This window comes from Hemitrygon akajei, chromosome 16 (genome assembly GCF_048418815.1).
Source record: "Hemitrygon akajei chromosome 16, sHemAka1.3, whole genome shotgun sequence".
In the NCBI taxonomy this organism is placed as follows: domain Eukaryota; kingdom Metazoa; phylum Chordata; class Chondrichthyes; order Myliobatiformes; family Dasyatidae; genus Hemitrygon; species Hemitrygon akajei.
In genome coordinates, this window is record NC_133139.1 from 58,409,531 (window position 1) to 58,426,256 (window position 16,726).

General features: G+C 42.3%; 1 protein-coding gene across 1 annotated transcript in view; it reads right to left on the reverse strand.

Moving 5' to 3' along the window:
- The window catches only part of farsa (phenylalanyl-tRNA synthetase subunit alpha), a 60,876-nt gene that overhangs the window by 3,147 nt on the left and 41,003 nt on the right, over positions 1-16,726 (reverse strand). The window contains exons 10-12 of the mRNA XM_073068964.1: positions 10,195-10,363; positions 8,563-8,640; positions 3,826-3,940 (exon numbers count right to left, since the gene is read on the reverse strand). Of these exons, the coding sequence (XP_072925065.1) occupies positions 3,826-3,940; positions 8,563-8,640; positions 10,195-10,363 (362 nt within the window). The remainder of the gene's footprint in view (positions 1-3,825; positions 3,941-8,562; positions 8,641-10,194; positions 10,364-16,726) is intronic.

A 16,726-nucleotide genomic window follows, 5' to 3' on the forward strand; every position in this document is an offset into this window, starting at 1 on the left:
AACCTGATGGCATGAACATTGACTTCTCTAACTTCCGTTAATGCCCCTCCTCCCCTTCTTACCCCATCCCTGACATATTTAGTTGTTTGTTTTTTCTCTCTCTCTCTGCCCATCACTCTGCCTGTTCTCCATCTCCCTCTGGTGCTCCCTCCTCCCCCTTTCTTTCTCCTGAGGCCTCCCGTCCCATGATCCTTTCCCTTCTCCAGCTCTGTATCACTTTCGCCAATCACCTTTCCAGCTCTTAGCTTCATCCCACCCCCTTCGGTCTTCCCCTATCATTTCGCATTTCCCCCTCCCCCCACTACTTTCAAATCTCTTAGTATCTTTCCTTTCAGTTAGTCCTGACGAAGGGTTTCGGCCCGAAACGTCGACAGTGCTTCTCCTTATAGATACTGTCTGGCCTGCTGTGTTCCACCAGCATTTTGTGTGTGTTGTTTGAATCTCCAACATCTGCAGATTTCCTCATGTTTGCTCTTTAAGTTCCACTCATTTATTCACTTCCTTTTTGAAAGTAAAAAGTGAACTTGCTTCTGCTCTTTGGATGGTGCATCCCAGACCACAAGGATTCTGCACAAATTCTCATCCCCTCTCTGTTTACTTTGCCAGTTACTGCTGGTCAAAGATAAAACCCAGAAACTTTCTGGCCTGTGACATGCATTACTTGGGAGCTTTCACTAGCTGCCCTGTTTAAACCAAATACCTGTACATCCTTTCATCTGACTCGAGAAAGGGTTGATAATCAAACCAGCTCAAACAGAATTTACACACCCTCTCTTTAAAAACAGTGGATCTGTTGACTAACAAGCAAGGAAATATTGTGGAAATGAGAGCAACCAAAGATAAAATTAATTTGCCTTTGGAATACTTGAGTACTTCACTTTTAATTACATCTCACTTTTTGGTTGAAGGAGAGGGAGAGATCAGGTGCCAATGGCAATAGAGAGAGTTAAGGACACCTTCTTTAAATTCATTATATAAGTAAATGCTCGATTTGTGATGAGATAATTGATTCTGGCCATTATTTGAAGTTCTGTAAGCACTTATAAAGTTACCATTCAATGCTGTGGCTTTTTGCCCTGTAGGAAACATAATCAGGTGAATGTATCTACACTATTTATAAATGGAATAGAAAAACCATTGATATAAAGTGTTTGGTATTGTGCAGAGGGCACTGAACTGTGGGCCCCAGTGTCTACAAAGAGCCCCGCAAGGTGCTTCGCACTCTTGGCTATTTCCCAGGTTCCTCATCTCGGCGCCAGCAATACTCAAGGACTGCTAATTAGATTAAACCAGACAGACACTGTTGAGGCCTCGCTGAATTTGCAGAATAGCAACAATGCAAGAGACCCCCATCATGTAATACTTTCCAAAGATTTTCATGAGATTCCCCGACATGGTCAGGAAACAAAAACACTGAAGGATCCATCACTATAGACTTTGAACATTTGGATTTTTTTGGCTGTAGTCTTCTGTGTTTTCTTTAACGTTCTTCCCTTCTCTGAATTAGATGGCAAGTTTTTCTAAGTTATATTAAAATCAAGTGACCATCATATGATCATCGGATTGAAGGAACACTTGCATAGAAAGCTTCCAACTCTCTACGGTTCCTCTTAACAGTCTCCTTAATATTTAAGATTTTTTAACGTTATTTCCAGTACTCAAGCGTAAAGGAGAATGAAATAATTGTTACTCTGGATCCAATACAGCACAAAAAAAAACAAGATAAAGAACACAATAATTAAAAAAGCAAGATAAATATAAATAAATAAGATAGCCTATATGCATAGATTAATTGTTCTTAAAGTGGCATTAGGCTTAGGAGTGTCTGTACATAGGATAACTGATAGGAAATTATAATAGTAGTGGTAGGGGGGTGTGGGGAGGGGTTAGTGGGTGGAGGTGTTGATCAACCTTACTGCTGGGAGAAAGTAACGTTTTTGAGTCTGGTGGTCCAGGCTTGGCTGATACATAGCCTCCTCCCTGATGGGAATGTGACAAGCAAACCATGAGCAGGGTGGGTGGGTTCCTTCATGATGTTACTGGCCTTTTTACAGAACCTTTTTGTATATATGTCCTTGGTGGGTAGGCTGGTGCCAGTGATGCAGTTTTGACTACCCATTGTAAAGCCCAGTGCAGTTTCTGTTCCAGGCAGTGATGCAACATGTTAGGATGCCCTCTACTGCACACTTGCAGCATGACATGACTACAGTTCAGTTCTCTTCACCTTCCTCAGAAAGTAAAGGCATTCGTGAGTTTTCCTGATTATGTAGAAAGCGTTCTGGGTCCATGAAAGGCTGTATGAACTTCCAGAAGTTTGAAACTGCTCACAGTTTCCACTGCTGTGCTGCAGATGCAAGGAGGGGCATGAGTGGTGCGAGCTCTTCTGAAATCTATAAGCAAAGTTTTGAAGGTAGAGTTCTTTGGTACAGGGATGATGGAGCCTGAGTTGAAGCATGTGGGAATGGCAGCTTGAATTAGTGAAGTGTTGAAGATGCCAGTGAGCTGGTGTGCACATTCCCTGAGTACTCTACCTGGGGTGTTGTCTGGACAAGCCATCACTGCAGAATCCTCACAGCTGCTGTTGCTACAGACAATGGCTGCTCACCTGGGAGGGGGTAGCTTTTGTGGCAGCATTGTGTTGCATGCCTCAAAAGCGTGCATAAAAGTTGTTTAGACTATCAGGGAGGGAGGCACCACTGTTTAGTTGATACATGTTTTGTTATTGGACAGATGCTCCTAAACCTTTTGTTCATCTTTGCTCCCTTGATGCCCAAGATGAGACTTGAAGGTTGCTTGGGCTCAGAACCTGCGAGTGCCTATGAAAGCAGTTTCCAAGCTTAGGATATTAAGAGGGGTGGGGAGTGCCATCTGTGACCTCCAGGGACTGAACTTGCTTCCACCAGTAGTATGTGAAGTTGTGGGACTGGCAGCCAAAGGCATCCAACCATCAGAATCAGGTTAATTATTATTAACATAAGTCATGAAATTTTTTGTTTTGTGGTAGCAGTACAGTGTAATACTTAAAATATGCTACAATAGTATATATTATGCTATACATGTGGTGAAATACCTCCATGGCAGTTGGGAATTAAATTTCAAGTCATTAGATAAATCTGGAATAAAGTAAAGATAACATTAATAATGACAGCCACTGGAATTTTCTGTAGAGGTTCAGCAACAGCCTTGGAAATGAGGTTTGTCATCCCAGTGTACAGGCATAATGTGGTCTGACTGAGTTCTCTCCAATTCAACATGACAATGGATTCCATAAGTGCAAAAACTATAATGATTATCAGCATCATCTACATCAGATTTTCTACTGACAACAACTGGAGGTGTAAAAGTGCTCGGGAGAAACTGTCAACTGTTTCAGATCCTTACCAGCCGACTGTTGTCCCAGTCATTCCTCAGCTTCACTGAAAGTGATAATTTGAGTCCGTATTCATGCAGCTTTCTTGATTACTGAAATAAAACCGCTATTTCCCTTTAGGTTTCAACTTGCTTTTCTGCCTCCCCCTTTATTCTGTCTCCTTTGTTACCACTAATCTGTACACTACAACAGTGACTATCCTTCCAAATACCCCAGTGGTTGTAAAGTTCTCTAGAATGTCTCAAGGTCAAGAGTGGCATAATGTTATGGAGTCCTAGAGCCCTACAGCACAGAAACAGGCCATTTGGCCCAACTTGTCCATGCCCAGCAAGTTGTTCATCTGATCTAGTCCCATTTGCCTCAATGAAGTTGTTGCACAAGCAGCAGGAAAGTGTAGGATAGGTACAAATTCAACCACGGAGACCATGAGCTGTACACCTGCAGACTACACTTACCGTTCAAGAGACAGACCCCACGCAATCACACACACCCCTTCCGGCAGGCCCATCGGCAGCAGCATCTCTGGGCGGAAGACACCAGAATTTCCGACTTCCACCCATTTCTTCAATCCTGGGGAAAGCAGAACATTTCTGTTTAGATGCAGCAGCAGTTCCCAACCAGCAGGAGCAGCATTCAACAGGCAAAGCTGTTCATTCCCACAGCTAATGGACCAGATGATCATTAGGCACAGGAGCAGAAGTGAAGGTTGTGGGCATGCAATGTTGGTACTGAAAGCATGGCAACACACCTGCTGGCTGCCTCAAACAATGCAGTTCACTACATAGTTTGACGTACATATGACAAGCCCCAAGTCCCTGCCAGTCTTCAACACAGAATCCAGTCAAAGTCCAACCTGAGCAGGACTATGTGATCCATGTTCCTAGGGGCAGAAACTAAGACAAACCTCACATCCTGCTGGAAGATCATCGGTTAAGTAGCCCAAAACCTACTGGCCTTCCAGCGTAAGTGAACACTGCAAGAGGACATGCTGAAGGATGCACTAAAGCTTGGTGCAGCCACAGCGAGGACTGCACAGGAAAAGACCACAGTCTGGGTCCTGTGGTCAATGGATCCAGAGGGGCTGGGCACTGTTCTAACTTCAAAGTGACTTTATTATCAAAGTATCTGTCTCCATGTACTACCTTCAGATTCATTTTTTAACAGGCATATACAGGAACACAAATAAATACAATAGAATTTATGAAAAATTACACATAAAGACTAAAACAATGTGCAAAAGACAGCAAAACATGGAAATAATTAAAAAAATGAAAATAAATAATACTGAGGACACGAGTCCTACATAGTCCTATAGAGTGTGGAGTCAGTTCAGTGATAAGGTGAGTGAGATTATCCACGCTGGTTCAGGAGCCTCATGATTGTAGGATAATAACTGCTCCTAAACTTGGTGGTATGGGACCCAAGGCTTCTGTACCTCCATACTGATGGTAGTAGCAAGTAGAAAGTGTGGCCTAGATGGTCTTACTCCATGTAACAGACTCAAACGTTTCACAGAGGTATTCAGGAGGAAACAAATGTGGTGCTGGCCTATTTAAAGAGAATGATTGAATTGATGGAACATTGAACAGGGAGAATGACGTGACCGAGTTGTACTTACTGTATACATTAAAGTTTAACTATTCATAACAAGACTCATAGATTGCAGCAGTTCTCAACTGGAACTCAGCACAGTTCCGCAGACACAATCAGGGAAGGGTAACACTGGACTGCCACCAAAATAGAATGAATAGAAACAAAGGCAAACGGCTCCATATTGTGTATTGCACTATACCAATAAGGATAACATAGGAATGAAGTCTGCCTGCGGCATCATATTCATCAGACTGTTGTAGGATTAAGTTCAAATCTATCTGTATGCTAAATCTGACTAAAACCTGAAACAACTGAGCTCTGGATTACAGCAGCCAAGCTGAGGGCATGTAGATTAAAGGGGAAAGCCACTGATTTTATAATACTCCCCATTTCTCATTCAATGATGAGAATGATGGTGGTATAATTACAGGCCAGGATTTTATTTATTTATTTACAGATTTACCGGGATGTTGCTTGAATCAAAGAAAATGTCTTATGAAGACAGGTTTCTCAAGTTAGGGCTTTTCTCTTTGGAGTGAAGAAGGCTGAGGGGCAACTTGTTAGAAATGGACAACATGGTAAGAGGCATAGATCGAGTGAATAGTTAAACACTTTTTCTCAGGGTAATTCGAGAGGTCATAATTTTAACGTGATGGGAGGGAAGTCAGAGGCAAGTTTTTTTTCATAGAGAATGGTGGATACGTGGATGCCAGGGGTGGTGGTAGAGGCAGGTACATTAGATGCATTTAATAAACTGTTAGATATGCACATGGATGATAGAAAAGTGGAAGGCAATGCAAGAGGAAAATATTAACCTAATCTTAGAGGTTTTAAGGTCAGCATAACATTGTGGGCCAAAGGTCCTGTACTGTGCTATACTATTCTATGTTCTATGTGTCAAAAGCCATTACTGCACGAAACAAAATGTATCACATTCGCTGAGGAAGAGCACTATTGTTTCTGGTTCAGTTTTCCATGACCACTCCTGGGACGGGCAGTGAAACAATGTAAGCAGTGATAACCAACACCCCCACCCCCACCCCCAACAAACAACCTGCCAACAGAATGTCTAGACTGCAACACGAGTGTAAATCAGATGTTGTGTGGGAGAACAAGGACTTTTGACACCCCACTGATAAATTAGCACCTTACAGGAATCAAAAAAAGGGATCACTTTGCATCTTGTGATCATAATGCCATTAGTTTCAAGATAATTATGGAGGAGGATACGTCTGGTCCTCGGGTTGAGATCCTAAACTGGAGAAAGGCCAATTTTGATGGTATCAGAAAGAATCTGGCAAGTGTGGATTGAGACAAGTTGTTTTCTAACAAACGTGTACTTAGTAAGTGGGAGTTCAGAGTTTGTATGTTCCTGTTAGAATGAAAGGAAAGGATAACAGGTCTAGGAAACCTTGGTTTTTGAGAGATATTGAAGCTCTGGTTAAGAAAAAGGAGGTGCATAGCAGCTATGGGAGCAAATGAGGTGCTTGAGGTACAATAAAAGCAAGAGAACACTTAAGGAAATCAGCAGGGCTAAAAAGGCATAAGCTTGAGTTATCAGAAAGTGAAAGAGAATCCCAAGGGATTCAAGGGCAAAAGGATAGCAAGGGAAAAAATTGGTCCTCTGAAAGATCAGAGTAACATCTATGCATGATGCCCAAAGAGATGGGGCAGCCTTAAATGGATTTTTTTGCATCTGCATTTACTTAAGATATAGACACAGAATCTATAGAAATGTGGCAAAGTGGCTGTGAGGTCATGGACTATATACAGATTACATAAGAGGAGATGTTTGCTGTCTTGAGGCAAATTACAGTGGATAAATACCCAGGGCCTACAAGGTATACCCTCCAAACCTGTGGGTGGCTAGTGCAGAACTTGAAGGGGCCCTAGCAGAGATATGTAAAACGTCCTTTGCCATGGGTGAGGTGCTAGAGGATTGGAAGATAGCTAACGTTGTTCCAATGTTTAAGAAAGTTTCTATGAATAAGCCAGGAAATCGGTGAGCCTGACATCAGTAATGGGTAAGTTACTGGAAGGTATTCTAAGGGACTGGATATATAAGAATTTGGAGAGAAGGAACTCATTAGGGATAGTCAACATTGCTTTCTGTGTGATGGGTTGTATCTAATCTAATAGTTTCTCAAGGAAGTTATCAAGGTGATGGAAGCAAGGCAGTAGATGTTGTCTGTAGCAAGGCTTTTGACAAGGTTCTCCATGGGAGGTTGGTCAAGAAGATTCAGTCAAGAAGACAGGAGAAAGGGCCATCGGTACAGGGTGGAGAGTCCTTGCTGAAGTTGTAGGCTTGGAGACTGAGGCGGTGGAAGAAAAGCTCAGCATCATGGCAGGCACAGAACTCACTGAGGTGTGGGCGCAGTGGTACAAAATTGAGGCCCTTACTGAGGACAGAACATTCTGCCTCAGAGAGGGGAAGGTCAGAGGGAATAGTGAAGACCTGGCATGGATAAACTGGGATCAAAGGGGGGGGGGGGGGGGGGAGAGAAGGGAGTTGGTAGTGTCTGAGGAGAAGGGAGGTTTGAGGTGCTCAGGGTTGGTGGGGTCAGAGGAAGGAGCCTCCGAGGACTCAAGAGCTGGTGGTGGGACCTGAGCGAGACAGGAATGCGGAGCAGTGGTGGGGGAAGGGGAAACGGGGGTTCCAGTGGCAGCAAGTGAAGACCTAGTGGAGGTTGCACAATCAGCACTTTGGAGGTGTCCGAGGTCATTGGAACCCACATTGATATCAGTGGAGTCCGAGTTTAGAATCTGCTCTGGATTGTTATAACCGTTAAGGTCAGCAACAGGGATCGCAGTCTGGAGACGTCCAGGCCCGTTGGTATTGGAGACAGCAGGTTCTGTGGTCTGCAGACGTGCGATTTTTTGATCCATGTGGGACATGAGAAAGTCAAAGAACTGGCGATTGAAAGCATGGATTCGGAGGAGGATAAGGTAGCAGACAGGTCCATTATAGGCAGCGGGAAGTGAATACCAGAGTTGTGGAAGTGACTGGGATGGGGACACCAAGTACCTCCTCATGGAGTAAAGCATGGTGCATAGAACACAGTGGAAGAAGCAGCAGGAGAAAGTCAATTGAACGTGAGCACCTGGGGTCCTCAGAGGGTCCAAAACGAGACGTCATGGGTTAAGGGTGAAAGTTTAAGGGAACATGAGGGGAATTTCTTCACTCAGAGGGTGGTGAGAGTGTGGAATGAGCTGGCAGCAGAAGTGGTGGATATGGGTTCGATTTCATCATTTATGAGAAATTTGGACAGGGATACAGATGGGAGGGGTATGGTGGGCTATGGTCTGGGTGCAAATCAACGGGACTAGGCAGACTAATAGTTTGGCATGGACTAGATGGACCATAGGGCCTGTTTCTATGACGCCATGGCTCTAAAAAGAGCTACATTAATTTGACTTTATGCAAGAGAGATGTAGACTTTGAAATAAAGAATGAAATGGAGGCACTTAGATTTTAATGAAAAGGTTAGTGAAGAGTACACTAGGAATAGGGCTCATTCTCTACCTGTTTAAACCCGTTAACATGACAACTGCATCATGCCTTCAACAGTGTTAATCTCCAGTTCTTATTTCAATCGTACCTTCATGATAGCTGAAGATCTCCATACTTGGCTCTGTGTAAGGGTTGAAAGCAGGCTTATAACGCAGTTTGGTTATACCTGTCAAATAAGAGCATTTATTTCAGATCTTAATAGAATTCTTGAGCAAAACAAAACAATTTTCTGGAGAACTATGTGGATAAAGCACAATTAGCAGATGACAAGGAATGGTTGAAATTTCAGCTGACCCTGCATGGGAGTTAGAATTGTAATCTTCGTGCATCACTAAATCCAGATCTTCAGTGGGAGGGTAAAAAAAGCAAGTTAAAAGAGGCCCACCACTTATAGTTTTGGGATTCTATTACTGGACTCATAACTCAGAGCACCTGAATTTTGCCAATTTGCTCAATTTCCACCTCTGAAAGTTTAAATTTTAAGTATATTTACTTCTTGTTGGAATTAGTTTCATTTGGCATCATGAACAGCACAGACATTGTGGGCCAAGGAGCCTGTTTCTGGGCTGTTTGTTTTAAACTACCTACCACTCCAGTCGATGTTTCAAGCAGAGACCCTTCACCGGGACTCTTCAACCTCACCTGCTGTGTTCTTCTAGCAATTTGTGTGTGTTACCTTGGATTTATGCCACCTCCAGTCACATCCATGGAAAAGTCTCACACTGGACTCATTAATCACCTCAGAAACGACAAAACCAGGGTTGAAACTGGTCATCTTGACCATGAGGAACTACTCAATAAGCTTGAAGATTAAAAAAGTCTTTGCATTCAAAGGCAAATTAGCTCAAACAGGAAGGAACATTTACCTCATTTAAGTTCTTGGCACAGCCAGAAGATTGCATTACATTGAAGCAGGCTGATATACCTTACATTTCGGCACTCCTTTCGTGTATCATGTTTCCCTTAATATCCTCCCAAAGCATCTACTGAGTATATTCAATGACTGAGGTCTACAGCCAGCCTACATAGAAAATTCCAGATTCCCTTCAGCTCATATCAGTTCTAAATGCTGACTCCTTGCATTGAGAATGTGATACTGGCTCTAGACAACATAACTGGCCCAACTTCTATCCTGCCAAGCCTCAATCCCAAAAGACCTGTGCTGCAACGATTCCAAGGTTCTCACAGATGAGCAACAATGATTATTTTCTTGACACAGAAGAGACCTTACAATCATAAAACATAGGAGCAGAATTAAGCTAATCAAGTCTGTTACACCATTCAATCATGGCTGATTTATTACCCCGCTCAACCCCATTCTTCTGCCTTCTGCCCACCACCTTTGTCAGCATAGTAGTTATCACAACACTATTACAGCTCGGCGTGTCAGAGTCAATCATGGCATCCTCAGTAAGGAGGCTACGTATGTCCTCCTCGTGGAATGTATGGGTTTACTCCGGGTCCTCAAGTTTCCTCTCAGAGTCCGAAGATGCACAGGATAGGTTAAGTGGTCATTGTAAATTGTCCTGTGATTTGGTTAGGGTTAAATTGGGGTTGTGGAGTGGTGTGACTCAAAGGACCAGAAGGGCTCATTCTCCGAGCTGTATCTCTAAATAACAACATTTAAAAATAAATCAAACTGCTTTAAATATACCATTCCCTTGGCTTCCATAGCCACCTGTTGATAGAGAGCAGAGAAGAACCAGAGATGCATTCTCACCTAGTTTGGTGAAGAACTGCTGAAGAACTCCCATCAGGTCACCCAGGGTGAGATCATAATCTGCCACCACCCCTTCAATCTGGTGAAACTCGGCTAAGTGAGTGGCATCCAGCGTTTCATTACGGAAGACACGATCAATGGAGAAATACTTCACTGGTGTGAAGGCTTCCTGCATGAAGAGGAAAAAGAACATTACCATTATTGCAATTGTTCAGCTGGAGAGAAAATGTGAACTGTGCTTTAGACATAGTTCAGATTTAAGTTATGCACAGGCAATTCTACTGAACTGGGAAAACTGCAGAACTGCTTGGAGATAAATTAAAGTTTAAATGTAGAAATTGTACATTTTAATTGATTTGATGACTTGTATCTTCCTTTCCTCCTATCCAACCTGACAGACAGAGCCAGAAACACCTGCTAAACCAGATCTTCTTGCAGACCTTCCAAAGTACATCCAAACAAGTGGTGTTAGACAGGGGTGGAAGTCACTTAACTTTCTTAATGATTTGGTAGCATTTGGTATGAACTGCTATATTTTATTAGGAATTTAAGAATTGATATGTCAACAAAGGCTCTAGCGAATTCCTACAGGTGTAGAAATTCTAACTCATTGCACTACTGTAGAAAAAACTTCGGAGGGTTGTAAACTCAGCCAGCTCCATCATGGGTACTAGCTTCCCCATTATTCAAAAGGCAATGACTCAAGAAGGCAGCATCCATCATTAAGGACCCTCACCTTCCAGGACATGCCCTCTTCTCATTGCTATCACCAGGGAGGAGGCACAGGGGTCTGAAGTACCACTCAAACTTTTAGAAAGAGTTTCTTCCCCTTGCCATCAGACTTCTGAGCAGATAATGAACCCATGAACACCAGTTCACTATTTTTGCTTTCTATTTGCACTATTTATGTATTTTTATACATTTCTTATTGTAATTTATAGTGCATTTTATGTGTTGTACTGTACTACTGCCACAAAACAAATATCACGATATACGTTAGTGATTCTGATCATAAACATACATCTCGCCACATCCTTACCAGATGCTGCTCCGGCCTATACTGGCTCACTGAACATTGGCATTATGGGTAGAAACAATTCAAGCTAGTCACAGCTATGTGAGATCCAGAAACCCTGGCACTCAGTCCATTAAGCAACTGTGTCAAGAGCTGGTAACTCCAATGCCCACTACACCCCATAAAAGAACATTTATACCCTATCTTTAATCAGTTTTCCCTGAAACTCCACATCATTATCAAGTCACCCAATATTAAAACCTAGCTGGCATTTGGAAGGTGGCAAGTGGATCCTACTGAACACTGAACTATTTCACTATAAAGGGTAGTTCACCTTGGGAAGAGCCACAAGTGTAATATGTCCTCTCCCACCACATCTTAGCTGAATAAATAAGTATGACCAAGAACACTGAAGTCTCCGAGAGGATTCAGGGAGGCAGAATCAGCGTGCAGGAACCTCACAATGATGCTCGACTCCATTTCAATAATTAAAGCTTCCATTGTTTGCCAATTAAAACCACCAGAGAGATTGAAACATCAGAGATTGCGGAAGGTGAGCACTGGCTGCCTGCTTTTTTAAAATCACTGGCGGATCACTCTGCTGTCAGGTAGGTGAGGCTGCCTTTTTAATTGCTGGTGAGATCGCTCTGCTACAGAGAGGGAGAATGTTATCCAGGTTTTCTGCATTTTGGATATGGACTGGGACTACAGATTTTCCCCCCAGTCTGAATAGCTTTTTGTATTCTGTTTTTCATCTGAACTTTTTCATCTTGTTGTGTGCAAGGGAGGGGGATTTATGGGTCAATCTGTCTGTTCCGTTTTTATTTTTTTGTGGAAAGAGGAGGGATTTTGGGGTTGATGGTTGTGCTGCTGTATTTTTCTTCCTTGGTTTCATGGCTATCTGGAGAAGAAGAATTTCAGAGTTGTACACTTCGATACTAAATGAACCTTTGAACCTCTTACCTGATGACAGTAGTGAGAAGACAGTATGAGAGGTGGGCATCCTTTGACGAGTGCCGTTTTCTTGTGGCAGTACTCCATGTAAACGTGCTCAGTTATGGGGAGGGTGTTGCCTGTGATAGACTGGGTTGCATCCACCACTTTCTGTAGATTTTTATGTTCCTGGGCATTGGTATTTCCATACCAGGCTGTGATACAACCTGTTATGATACTCCCCATTATGCAGTGATAGAAGTTTGTCAAAGTTTTAGACAACGTGCTGAAACTACGCAACCTTCTAAGAAAATAGAGGCGCTGTCATGCCTTCTTTGTGATGGCATGTACAGGAGTAGGGCAAAGCCAATTGCTCCCTTAAGCCTGCTGTGCCACTAAGTAAAATCATGGTCGATCCAAACTTGCTCTGACCACATCTCCTTACCTGCCCATCACCTCCCTTTGAAGCTCCTGCCTCTTCCCTTTCTTCCATGGTCTTCTCTTTCCTATCAGATTCTCCCTTCTCCAGCCCTTTATCTCTTTCACCTATCAGTTTCCCTGCTCTTTACTTTACCCTTTGCCCTCTCCCAGTTTCACCTATCACTTTGCACTTCTTCCTCCCCTTCCCCCACCTTCTTGCTCTAACATCTCATCTTTTCTCTCCCCCCTGTCCTGATGAGGGGTCTCGGCTCAAAAGGTCAATTGTTTACTCTTTTCCATAGATGCTGCTAGCCTCCTGAGTTCCTCCAGCACTTTGTATGTGTTGCCTGGATTTCCAGTATTTGGAGATTTTCTCTCGTCTTTCCATGCACCACTGGCTCCCTTGTATTTCAAATGTCCATCAATTTCCACCTTGCATATATTCAGCAATTCTGCTTCTCCCACTCCCTGTAATAGAATCCCAAAGGTTCACCATCTTCCACCTCACTTGTCTTAAACAGTAACCCCTTCTCAAATTATGCCTACTAGTTCCAGGTTACCCCATTGGGGAAAACACTCTCACCTGTTGACCCTCCTCGGAATTTACAGTTCAATTAAATCACTTCTCAGTTTTCTATTCTCGAAGTGTATACAGGCTACAAGCAGGCACTGTTTTTAGAATCCATAAATCGATTTCGTACACAAGTTAGAAAATACACAAAATCACTCAATACATTAACCATGGAAACACAGTACTGTAGCAAATGGTGTTGAGGGCCAACTTACATGAATATTTATTTATTTTCTTTCAACGTATTTATTCTAGGCACGGTGAAACAAAATGAGGATGTCCCATGCTCAATGGCTAGTTTCCACTGACTTAAAGCATCAGTGAGTTTGTGTCTGCTACAGTTTTTAACAGAGAATGAACGAATGTGATTATTTGTTAGGTTTCAAATCAACTCTCTTTAAGTGGCTTCCCACAATGAAACTAGCAGCCTGACTTCAAAGGAGTCTGTTGACTGTAGGGAGGTTACGTGGAAATAGAACCCTTCTACCACCCCCAGCTTGCCAAAGTCAGATTCTCATTTGAATATAATAATACTCATGGGAACTCTATCATGTGTTTGGGTGTCCATAACATGAGTCTGTGGTACAAAATGTTGGTTAGACCACCTACAGTTCTGATTACCATGCTACAGGATGGGTGTATAGAGAGTACAGTAGAGATTCGCCAAGATGTTCATTAGAATGGAAGGCTTTACTTGTATGGATTGATTGAAGAGCCTGGGTTTATTCTCACTAGAACTTAGACTGCGTAGAAGGGGACTTTATAGAGTTATACACAATTATGAAATACATAAATAGAATATATAGCTAAGATTTTTCCAGAGCAGGGGTATTCATTACTGGAGGGCACAGGATTAGGGTGAGAGGGGGAGAGATTTAAAGGTGAACTGATTCCAAAACCTATAGCTACAAGAGAAAATCTGCAGATGCTGGAATTCAAAGCAACACACACAAAATGCTGAAGGAACTCAGCAAACAAGCAGCATCTGTGGAAAAGAGTAAACAGTTGATGAAGAATTTCAACTCAAAATATCGACTGTTTACCCATTTCTTAGATGCTGCTGGCCTGCTAAGTTCCTCCAGCATTGTGTGTGTTGCCACAGCCTATGGATTCATGTTCAAGGACACTACAAGTCCTGTTCTCAATATTATTTATTCACTTATTATCTGTGGGTTTTTTTGGTGCTTGCACTGTTTCATTGATTGTTTGTCAGTCCTTGTGTGTACATTTTCATTGATTCTATTGTATTTTTTAATATTTCTGTGAATGCCTACAAAATAATAAGTGATGACATATACATACATTGATAATAAATTTACTTTGAACTTTGAGCAATATGATAGCCAATGATTTCAAAGAGGATACAGGAAGTTTTTTTCCCCTAGACATATAAAGAGTAAAAAGGAGGTGAGAGTAGATTTCAACGTGCTGGAAAATAAACCTGCAGAGGGAGTAATAAGACCATAAGTCACAGGGGCAGAATTAAGCCATTTGGCCCATCCAGTCTGCTCTGCCATTCAATCATGTCTGATCCTTTTCTTTTCCCCTCCTCAGCCTCACTCCCCAGCATTCTCCCTGTAATCTTTGATGACATGTCCAATCACCAACCTATCAATCTCTGCCTTAAATACACCCAATGACCTGGCCTCCACCACTGCCTGTGGTAACAAATTCCACAAATTCATCACCCTCTGGCTAAAGAAATTTCTCCACATCTCTGTTTTAAATGGACACACCTCTATCACGATGCAATATCCTCTTGTCCTAGACTCCCCCACAATGGGAAACCATATAAAAAAGGACTCAAATGGCAAAATAGTAAAACGATGGCTGACAAGGGAAGTCAAAGCAAAAAAGTAAAAAGGAGAGGGCACATCTCAAAGAAAAAATTAGCTGGAAGACAGAGGATTGGAAAGCCTTTAGAAACCTACAGAAAGCAACTAAAAAGATCATTAGGAGGTTAAAGATGAAAGCAAGTTAGCAAGCAATATCAAGGTGGATAAAAAAAAGTCCTTCTGCAGCCTGTTTTCTTAACACTACCTGCCCCTCCACCAATCTCCATATGATCTGCAAACTTGGCAACAAAGTAATCTATTCCATCATCGAAATCATTGATATACGGCATAAAAAACAGTCCCACACCATCTTCCTGTAGAACACCACTTCTCTATGACTCAAAAGGCTGTAGAGCAAAATTCCAGAGATTAGGACAACAAAGAGGCGAGTGTACATATTGGACCACTGGAACATAATGCTGGAGAGGTAGTAATAGGGGACAAGGAAACTGAATAAATATTTTGCATCAGTCTTCACTATAGAAGACACCAGCAATATGCCAGAAGTTCAAGAAGTCAGGAGCAGAAGTGAATCAAGTTGCCATAACTAAGAAGAAGGTGCTTGTGAAACTGAAAGTTCTGAAGGTAGGCAAGTCACCTGGAACAGACGGTCTACACCCCAGGGTTCTGAAAGAGATTGTGGCAGCATTAGTACTGATCTTTCAAGAATCAATAGATTCTAATATGGTTTCAGAAGACTGGAAAATTACAAATACTACTTCATTCTTCAAGAAGGAGACTGAAAGAAAGAAAATTATAGGCCAGTCAGCCTGACCCAGTGGTTGGGAGTCAGTTGTTAGGAACGAGGGCTCAGGGTATTTGGACGCACATGATAAAATAGGTCAAACTCAGCATGGTTTTCTGAAGGCAAAATCTTTCACGATAAGTCTGTTGGAATTATTTAAGGAAATATCAGGCAGTATAGACAAAGGAGAGTCAGTGAATGTTGTTTATTTGGATTTTCAGAAGGCCTTTGACAAAGTGCTGCACATGAGGCTGATGAACAGAATAAGAGCCATGGTAATACGGGAAAGATAATAGCATGGATAGGGGATTGGCTGATTGGCAGAAGGCAAAGAGTGGGAATAAAGGGAGCCTATTCTGTTGACTTCCAGTGACTACTGGTGTTCTGCATGGGTCGGAGCTGGGAATGCTTCTTTTTATGTTATATGTCAATGATTTGGCTGATGGAATTGATGGCTTTGTGGCCAAATTTGGGGTTGATACAAAGATAGGCGGAGAAGCAGGTAGTGCTGAAGAAGCAGGGAGTCTGCAGAAGGACTTAGACAGACTAGGAGAATGGGCAAAGAGGTGACAGATGGAATACAGTGTTGGCAAGTGTATGGTCATACACTTTGGTAGAAGAAATTAAGGTGTAGACTATTTTCTAAATGAAGAGAAAATTCAAAAATCTGAGCTGCAAAGGGACAAGGTAGTCCTCATGCAGGATTCCCTAAAGGTTAATTTGCAGTTTGAGATAGTGGTGAGGAAGGCAAATACATTGTTAGCATTCACTTTGAGAGGTCAAGAATATATAAGCAAGGATGTAATGTTGAAGCTTTATAAGACACTGGTGAGGGATCACTAGGAGTACTGTGAGCAGTTTTGGACCCCTTATGAAAGAAAGGATGTGCTGATATTGGAGAGGTTTCAAAGGAGGTTCACGAAAATTATTCCAGGATGGAAAAGGCTTTCACATGAGGAAACCTATCGAGCATTGAAAGGCTTTAATAGAGTGGATGTGGAGAGGATGTTTCC